Consider the following 10,151-nt stretch of genomic DNA (forward strand, 5'->3'; position numbering starts at 1 on the left):
AGTCAATATTTAACTCTTTCAAAGGCTTGACAGTCTTATTCAAACAAGCTAGAGTAGTAGCATATGTTGAACATTTGTATGGAAATGTCTTAGAAATTTAGAACTGATATTCTTCATAGAAGTTAGGGATAGAGATGGAAATCTGGGAGTCATCCATAACGAGATGATAATTGAAATTGAAATAGTTGCTAAGGATAAGCTTGCTCAAGGAGAAAGAGAGAAGAGGGCCAAGATCTAAGTGTTGGAGAAAACACACACACACACACACACACACTGGTGTCAGGGAAGGAGAAGCAGGAGCATAATCTCATAGAAACCACACCCAAAAAAAGTGAGAAGTGGTAATTACAAGTATCTGACACTGCTGAGAGGTAAACAAGTTGAGGAGAGAGAAAAGGCCATTGGATTTGGGACAGGTGTTATGCCTATTGTAACCACCTCGATCAACTACCTAGGCCTTGAGATTGTTAAGATTAAATGAGCCCAGCCTGCGTGGCTCAGTGGTTGAGCACTGACCTATATGAACCAAGAGGTCACGATTGGATTCCCAGTCAGGGTACATGCCCAGGTTTTGGGCTCAATCCCCAGTGTAGGGTGTGTAGGAGGCAGCCGATCAATGACACTCATCATTGATGTTTCTATCTCTCCTTTCCCCCCCCTCTCTGAAATCAATATATATATAAAGATTAAATGAGAAAATGTGTGCAAAGGACTCTGCGTAATGCTGGGCAGGCACATAGGAGATAGTCATTAGATGATAGTTATGATAAGCACTGCTATTTGATATGAAGGAAGAAAGGGATACATACAGTCCTGTAGGGGAAAGAAATGGTGGTGGGACAGAAATAGCTATGGAGTCCTGATCTTTAGCGTTTTTTCTTCCTGACAAGTTTTGGCGTGTTCCTGACTGATGAACCTGTGCTCATGGGAGCTGCATGGCTCTTCAGTGAGTGTGCCTACATGTGTGTGTGCACACAGTGGTGCCCCAGGAGGGAACAGCATGCGGGCAGCGGCAAGGCCAACATTGTCTTCCTTGTGTGGCTCCCTGGCCAGGGTTCTCTGGCTTCTTTTAGAAGGATGAGTGCCATGGGTTGAAGAATGAGAGTTCTTTTCCCAAGCAATTAAAGACTTGGCAAAGATGGTGAACAAGCCTTGGCATAAATTGGATTGGAGGGCTCATACCACTCCTTCTTTTTCCTCAGGGCCCTGAATAGCTGTTCAGGATAAAACAGTGACTCACCAGCCCGATACCATAGCAACATGCCCCTTTGACATATTAAGAGATTATTGAAAAGTATTTTTTTTCAACTGTTACTTTAACAAGAGAGGTCAGAGCCTTTTATGTAGCAGTTGGTACCTTCTTATAAATTGCTGTGTGGGTTTTAGCTTCTTTATATAGCTCAGCTATAAGAGCCTGAACACGTAATGTAACTGAGCCATAACTTGGGCTGAAGTTTTGCTGTCAGTGAGATGTGCTGAAATCTGCCTGTTGACAAGATCCTCTTTAGAAATCTCTCCCATGTGCCCTGGTATGAAGTATTATAAGTAGTTTGCAAAAGAAATAAGGATAGTCCACTGGCTGGAATCAGAGCCACTCCTGTGTATTTGCATATTACTTGACTGCAGTTATTTGAGTTTTCAAGTTGTGACCCTCTCCCATGTTAACTGGCAGAGCTTGAGCAGTTCTGTTGGCAGACAGACGTATCTTCTAAGGCAGGAGACAAAGGGATTTTTCATCCATTACTAATTGATGTTACTCTTTTTAGCAGACCAAACATGATTCTACTGTACAGCTGCCAAAATTGTCCCAGACCCAGAAAGAATAGTCATTCTTTCTCAAGTATTTCTTATTTTTTACCCAACTTAACAAATGTTTCCTTTAGCTTTCAGCTACTTTTAGGGGGGACTGATCACTTATATACTAATAGGTATATACCAATTGAGTATTCTTTCATGAACAAACAGTGCTTGCAGCCATTTTAGTGTTACTGTGGCTAACTCCAAAAAGCAGTATCATTCCAAGAGTGTTGAGAGATTTGCAAAAGAGAAAGTGAACCCCCCAAACCATTATGCATTATCCACAGGGTGTGATTTCAGGCTCAGAATTGAGTGTCTCCCAAAGGATCTGCTTGGTGTCCAACAGTTACTGGAAGTTTGACTTTTCCCCCCCTCTGACCTTTCTTCTCCTCACTCACATCCCTGTGATTTGTAGGTATCCAACTGGTTTGGCAACAAACGAATCAGGTACAAGAAGAATATTGGCAAGTTTCAGGAAGAAGCCAACCTCTACGCTGCAAAGACAGCCGTGACAGCCGCACACGCAGTGGCCGCAGCTGTGCAGAACAACCAGACCAATTCGCCCACCACGCCAAATTCTGGTGCGTACTGGGCGCTCACCCCCTGCTCAGCCCAGGCAGCCTTATGCCACAAAGCCCTGTCCCACAGGTCAGGAAGCAAGAGCCCTACTGAGGACGTGGTGGCTTTATAAAGGAAGAATTGTGTAAAAATGCAGGCTTGTTCCTGGGATGGGTGAATAATTGAATGGCCAGAGCCTGTAAAAACCTATTATAGTGAGTTCCACTTGCTACTGGTAGGTTCTGGAACTTTCACACTTTGTAGTGGTTTTTAATTCAGCAAATTAGGCAAAGTGCCATCACTAATGATTATTTTAACTATACTGTTCTTATGTCATTTTAAGGTCAATAGTGCCTGTCAAAGAATGAAATAGCCGAAGTGGGACATTTATCTGTTGCTGTGCAGTGAGGCTAGAATGTTGGAGTGAAGGACAGTCCTGCTTTCTCCCTAATGCGGCCACAGACTCGTCTGCTGCCCTTCTTAGCATTTCTTCAGCACCTGTGCTGGCTTGTTAGGATTGGTGGGTGGTTGGCTGTGAGGGATATGGGACTTAATGCATGGGTGCAATATCTGGGCTCCTCATACCTAATTTTATGTGACATTTGTGATGGAATTAGAAACATCTTAAAATTACAGGAACTTGACTAACAATGAAAGATGTGCAGCTGGTCCAAACAGATAGACTTGAGAAGCAATTCATATTATTAATATATATCTTTAAAAATTCAGAAATGGGGGAGTTTTCTGTTTGTTTTGTGGTCTTCCTCTCCCCTCTCCCCTCTCCCCCGGTTCTTTTTAATGGAACATGAAAACAGATGGAAGTTAGGTAGAATTATGGCTTAGAAACAGCTTCAGAAAAATATTTCTTCGCTGGGTAGTTGGCCACCATGGAGTTAATGATGGTGAAGAGCATGTTTAATGACCAGATCCTGGAGATAAAACGGGAAGGTGCCAGGCCAGCTACTAGGTGTTTTTCTGTTTATTTTTATTTTCCCTTTGTTTCTTATTGGGCTTCCCCATTGATAGCACTCTCCTAGCTGTAATATGACTCGGGACCTAGCTCTTTGCCGTTACTCTCCATCCTCTTAGCCCGGAAATGCTTCATGTTGTGCAGACCTTTCCCTCCTGTGCCTGTCCTCCTTTCCCGCCTCTAGGTCTGTGAGGGTTGTGTGTAGCTCTCTGTTATTCAGCCACTTAACTCTTTCCTTTCCAGGTTCTTCTGGTTCTTTTAACCTCCCAAATTCTGGGGACATGTTCATGAACATGCAGAGTCTGAATGGGGATTCTTACCAAGGGTCCCAAGTCGGAGCCAATGTGCAATCACAGGTAGGAGAAATGCCCCGCCTGGGGCCTTTCTGGCAGGGTAGGGTTTGGGCTCAAAACTCCTTGCTCTCACCCCGTGGAAGTGGCCTGCACATCTGTGCAGGACCTGCGCTGGGTGCTTCCAGATGTGACCCGCCAGCCCCACATTTAATTTAACGAGAAGTCAAGCGAACAGCGACTTTTGATGATTCAAACTTGATCAACTTTGTGAATGCATTCGGCTCTGGCTTGAGCTCATGGAGAGGGGTTGGGGGCATCTTACTATTGTACCAAAATAGACCAGAAAAATAGTGTGTACCAGTGAGTGTATGATTTACAAACAGATTACTGTTTTGTGTCTGTGTTTATTTTTTTAAGTCAGAATATAAAAACCTAAGTTCTTAAAATATATTCCAGGTTCAACATTTTTCTCATCCTATTGAGAACAGTTTTTATGCACATAGGTGTGTGTGTGTGTGTGTGTGTGTGTGAGAGAGAGAGAGAGAGAGAGAGAGAGAGTGTGTGTGTGTGCATGCGTGTGCATGTGTATGCGTGCGTATGTGTGTGTGTGAGAGAGAGAGAGATCCAGTATACACATTTATTTATAAGTAGATTTCACCCACAGCCACCACACACATTTGGTCGGTGTAGATGGAAAGTTTGCATTGCCATGAAGACTTGACTGTTTTTGGCTGGCATAAAAAACAAAGACGTGTGAGTTTAAGCATGCAAAGAGTTGTTGAAATTCTGCCAGTCACGTTTGATTGATAATTTGTCTTTCATTGAAGATGCTAAACCCTCGTGGCACACATAATTCAAATTGTTTCCTTTTGTAAGTGATGATGTTTTAATAGATTTGTGATGATGAATTTTGTTTCGTCTCACTTCTAGGTGGATACCCTCCGTCATGTTATCAATCAGACGGGAGGCTACAGTGATGGCCTTGGAGGAAATTCACTGTACAGTCCACATAATTTAAATGTGAGTACTCTGGGGACCAGATGTGAAGAGCTGTAGGAACAGCGTCAGGTAAACGGCGACTGATAAATAAATTAATGGCCATTTGACTTGGCTTCTCATCTGTGGGCAGGTAGGGAAGGCAGCGTCATCACTGCCCTTTTATTGTATGAATTTGAACACTTACTTGTTGCTTACGTGCCCTTAGAAGTCCTCACAGATGCCCAGAGTGCATCATCAGTAGGGGCTAAAACATCTGTCCATCAAGATGCCATCTCCTACTGCCTCTGCCGTGTGGGTCCAGGAAAAAGGTGAAGAACAGGTCATTTATCTTAGAATTGAGCAGCAGGAAAAATTCCCCCGCACAGCTCAGGCGAAGGGGACAGCCTTGGAGGGCCCCAGCGATCAACAAAGCAGGCTGCACAAAGAATCCTGCTCTTCAGAGCAGTTTGCTGTGCTGTCAGCATGGGAGACACATGCCTCTCATTTTTTAATTATGGAGGAACTAATTTTAACTTTCGTAGCCAATTCAACTTAACATTTTCCCCCCACCCTGACATGGATGTAAAATGGCAAAAAGCTCTTGAAAGGGTGCCTGTGAGGGGATGGGAGGTTGAGGAGGTGGGAGGGCTTAGGTCATCAGGGTGGAGCTGGGATTCCAGACTTAGGGAGGAAATGAACCGCCCAACACGTGGTGGTAGAGTCAAGAAGAAAATGGACACAATTCTCCCTTTTTTTTTTAGGGCCTTGTCTTGCTATGAGAGTAAATATTAATGATTTAAAAAGTGATTGAGGATGTTCAATTGTAACGGGGAAAAAGGACCATTAAATACTCAAATCTTTTACATTTGAAATGTCAAATCTTTCTTTTTGGGTTTATAAATAACTCATAATAACCCACAACAAACCATATAAAAAGCCTTTTAGTTGCATTTCTCCTTTTTCATTTAAGTGTTTTGAAATGCTTCAGAGAATGTGCGATATCCTTATCAACATGATAAAATATGAAACTGTGATTGCCTGCAGCGTTTTACAGACATGAATTCCATCTTCACTGATGAGGCTTGATAAGGCGCTGTTGTATAATACAGTGCATAATCTCAAACCACCAGAGTAAGGATTAATTTATTTTGAAAAAAAGAATGCTTGCTGACAACCTCTCCTCCAGCTGCCACGCTGGGTAAAAATATTGTACATTTGTTGTTTATAAATTTGGATAAAAGAGGAATGATGTTTACTTCAGATAGAATATCTTTAGACTTGTATCTGCATAAGAGTTTTTCTTTTTCTAAGTAGATTTTCATACCTGAGGGTGAAAACAGCTTACCTTTTAGATAGAGAAGAGGATTTCTTAGCGTCCACACAAATACACATAAGCATGTCAGCATCCGCCCTGCACTACTGAGGCTTGGCAAATACACTGCTAACACTTTGGTTTTTTCCTAACGTGAATTTGATATGCCTCAAACCTGAAAATCCTTTTCCCTTTGGCCCTGGTCATCTCTGTGGGTGATCCTAGGAAGGAAAGTGCTTTATATGCAGAACGATGCAGTCAATGAGAAGAAGGGAGTTCTCCAAGAAGAGCGATCACGGGAGAGGGGAAAATTCCCAGCACACAGCTCATCTAGCAGCTCCAGGCTGCACAGGGAGCCGAGAGAGTTCTCAGAAGCCTGCTGACACAGGCCTAAAGGAAGACATTTTGGGTGGCCTCTCAGAAGTTGCAGACGGATGTGAGGGAGGCAGGGGGACCAGGGGACCTCGTGACCACACTGACATTGGTGTGGGAGGTCCGGACCTGGGGCAGCCTCGCATGAGGCTGCTCTGTGCTGCGGGCACTGACTGGGTGTCAGCCAGCTCGCCTTCGCCTTCTCTCCAGAAAGGCCCGCCCCGTCACTTCCACTCAGTGTTCCCCAACTCACAAGCCCAGCACCTCCCTCCTGACTGACATAAAAATATGTAGCGACAAGCTGTCTGCCACAGCAGAAATCTGATCAGACGTTGATTTCAGCAATTGCCTCGATAGGCCAAGACATGAGGCAAATTTGTTTCTGAGTACTGTTATTGCTGATGCAGACCTGAGGCAGGAAGGGCCAGCGGCCTGTGAAAAGCGGTAGCAACACCCCAGATAGGAGCTCCCGGTAGAGATAATGGGAATGCAGATTTGAATAGTGTGTGCTCCTCCACAGTTGATGCGTTTTCCTTCTGGAGGATCCTATTTGGAGGGAAAGCCTGGCCTTCGTTTCCCAGGATTATAGTAGCTGGCTGTCAGCCTGGGTGGAAAAGGCGGGCAGCTCTTCTCGATGGAGACGAGGATTAAGCCAGGCTGAAGTTTGTACTCCGTGGACCCAAGGTCTTGCTGAGGCGTTGCCCTGACTTCTCTACTGCTCCCTTCTTAAAAGATTTCTTTTCGAGTCACCTCCTCTTTACCAACAAATCACAGGCTGAGGTTGGTGCCAGCTTCAGACTGGCAGAGCCCTCCTTCCGTGTGCTGATTTATTGCCAAGTCTTTACTTGGTGGGATGGATTTGTTTTACATGCATTTAATCCCACTTTAACACATGCTTCAAAGTGCTGCCAAAGTGGGTTTAGAAAATACATTTCGCTAATGCATCTTTGCTCTCATGTTGTCATCTGGTATTTTAAATCGGGGAGTAGAATTAATATGGAGACGTGCACCCGTTGAACTGTGTTTCTCCTTTCAGGCTAATGGAGGCTGGCAGGACGCAACAACTCCATCTTCTGTGACTTCTCCTACAGAAGGCCCAGGAAGTGTGCACTCTGATACCTCTAACTAATCTCTGGCAACACTTTTCCCTGCGCTGACATGCCTCGCTAGTGCATTCAGAGCAATAGGAGGAGAAGGAAAGCGGTTTTGGGCCCACCATCTGCAGCTTTACTGTAAAACCTTGTCTTATTAGAGAACTTGGTCATCTGTTTTTTAAAGAGTCATAATCATTTGTATTTATACTTAAAAACACACAATGTTTAAAAAAAAAAAGCACTTTATCCAATTAGGCCAAGATTTAACATTGTTGACAGTCCTGTAGCTATTTTATCATAATTTATTATCAATATTTTACATTAATGGTTTCACAGTTGCCAATTACTTGGCCTTAAGGGTAAAAAAGTACAATGTATGCTAAACCTCAGTGGTTAAAGCAGATGCAAAGACTCACCTCACCTAAACTGAACTCGCGTGTTTCCATTGCAGACTTTGCTTGTCCCTCTTTCATATCGCTAATGGAGCTGGAATAAAGGAGCTGTTGGGCTATCTCTGTTAATGATGGTTGTGCTTAAGACTCTTCCTCGTCACGTTGTGTTGCGATCTCTTTATGTTTTAATTAGATCAGAGACTGGTGGCATCTTTTCTCTCTCTGAAAGCACCAGTGCCCAGAGTCTGCTTGGTAATTAAATTATGGATCCAGACTGTTCTGGGAGATGAAGGTACTTGCTGCTGATGGAGGTGAACATGAGATCCATCTGGGTTTTACGATGTGCGCTGGGTGCTGCACAGACTTGTCAAGGTTTGCTACGTCCTCTGGGCATTGACCAAGGCCCTGCTCTCTGGAGTGTTGTATATAGTGTAGCAAAAGAGTATTTATACATCTCACCAATCAAAACACAGCTTTATTACCTCATGCGAACTCATACAAACCAATAGAATTTCAACATGTTCTGTAGCTTAGAGTGCTCACTTACTACCTCTGAACAATACTCACGCTGTAGTTTGTCTCTTTCTTATCTTTTTGCATCTTGTAATTAACTCTTTGTTTCCCTTCATAAAATGTAATGTACATTGTAATCTTTTAAAAGAAAAATCAGGGTTGCATTTGCAACTTTTAAAAAACCGAGAGTGGAAACATTGGGTCTTTAACACAGAATCAGTAAAACTGTTGTAAATACTGAGAAACATTTTGAATGTTCTTCATCTTGTTACTAATTCATGCAAAAAAAAGAAAAAAAGCGGCGACTAATTGTGATGCATTTGGATTTCAGTATTCAGTACTGTATATTTCACCCTGTGTGATGGGCCCCCCTCCTTTCTCTCTTTTTGTATTGTATGCGATTCTGAAACTGATTGAGTCATGAAAATAATTTGTGGCGGTGATTCTAATGTATTAAAAGCGTTTCGTGTTCCTTTCTAACTGGATTACACCCTGGATTGAAAAAGTCTTCCTCGTGGTAGTTATATGTAGTTTCAAACATGAATAAACTTTTTGCTTTCATGATTAAATGTTGATGCCATTTCTTACACCACCGCATGAACCAGCCAAGACAGGTCCAGGGGAGAGTCTGCTCAAGGCAGGCCTGGGTGCAGGAGGTGTGTGGCCTGTGAGAGGGGACTTGGAGGTGACGGTGGTGCTGGGAGGATGGAACAGCCCCTCCCAGCTGACAGCTCTGTGTGCAGGCTCCTGGCTAGTTGCCAGCTGCTGTTCCCTGTCCTCCTGATCCTTGTGCTCTGAGCACGCCTCAAGGAATACTGCCATTTTCATAGATTAGGAAACTAAAGCTCATGAGGCTAACTAAGCAAATGCCATAGGCCACACACCTCGGACAACAAGGGCCGTGTTTGAACCTGGGTGTCTACCCTTGGAGCTCACACTCCATCCTGACCTAATGATGCAGTTGGCACTTGCTAGAGGGGAAAATCTTTTAAAAATAACCAGTCTTGTCATGCTCATTTGTTCACTTTCATAACTTCTGTGAGATACTAGTTAACAAGCAAAAGTTTGTCTGGAAAGAGTAAGCCTCAGATGCCATTAAAAAATTATATATATATATATATATATATACAAAACCTGCAACTTATCTTAACACATTTTTAATTGGAGAGAGAGAGAAACATTTATTTGTTGTCCATTTACTTATGCATTCATTGGTTGGTCGAACCTGCAACCTTGATGTATCCGGATGATGCTCTAACCCCGTGGTCAGCAAACTGCGGCTTGCGAGCCACATGCGGCTCTTTGGCCCCTTGAGTGTGGCTTTTCCACAAAATACCATGGCCTGGGCGAGTCTATTTTGAAGAAGTGGCGTTAGAAGAAGTTTAAGTTTAAAAAATGTGGCTCTCAAAAGAAATTTCAGTCGTTGTACTGTTGATATTTGGCTCTGTTGACTAATGAGTTTGCCAACCACTGCTCTAAACCAATTGAACTATCCGGCTAGGGCCTTATCATAGCGTTTAAAAAAACTATAAACTTGTAAAGTGTGAGACCAACTAGAAATCCTTTAGATTAAACATTGTTTTTGTTTTATTCAAATGGTTAGAAATTCCACATATGCACATACACATCTGTCGCTGATACCCAAATCTTTATAATAAAAGAAGTTAATAGCAGGTAATGGGCCTGTTTACTATATATCTCAAGGAAATTGACTCACAGGAAATCAAATTAATGTTAATCAGTTGCAGCAAATTGTCTATGATAAATACAACTGTTTTACTGTTTCAGTTGGTGGAACCAGGCAAAACAAGGTCTAGGGCCACCATTCCCATTAATCTTGAGCCAGTTATGCTGTGAGAGTCAACTTTATAA

At 43.0% G+C, this 10,151-nt stretch overlaps 1 protein-coding gene across 2 annotated transcripts in view; it reads left to right on the plus strand.

The window, feature by feature from the left end:
- Positions 1-8,848, plus strand: part of PBX3 (PBX homeobox 3) — a 187,547-nt gene extending 178,699 nt beyond the window's left edge. Inside the window, exons 6-9 of one of the 2 annotated variants that reach the window (XM_008155306.2) lie at positions 2,213-2,378; positions 3,569-3,681; positions 4,549-4,638; positions 7,317-8,848. In XM_008155306.2, the coding sequence (XP_008153528.1) occupies positions 2,213-2,378; positions 3,569-3,681; positions 4,549-4,638; positions 7,317-7,409 (462 nt within the window). In that variant the 3' untranslated portion in view covers positions 7,410-8,848. The remainder of the gene's footprint in view (positions 1-2,212; positions 2,379-3,568; positions 3,682-4,548; positions 4,639-7,316) is intronic. The other variant, XM_028130866.2, reaches the window with a different exon arrangement.
- Positions 8,849-10,151: the final 1,303 nt, after the last annotated feature.

This window comes from Eptesicus fuscus, chromosome 15 (assembly GCF_027574615.1).
Source record: "Eptesicus fuscus isolate TK198812 chromosome 15, DD_ASM_mEF_20220401, whole genome shotgun sequence".
Classification (NCBI taxonomy): domain Eukaryota; kingdom Metazoa; phylum Chordata; class Mammalia; order Chiroptera; family Vespertilionidae; genus Eptesicus; species Eptesicus fuscus.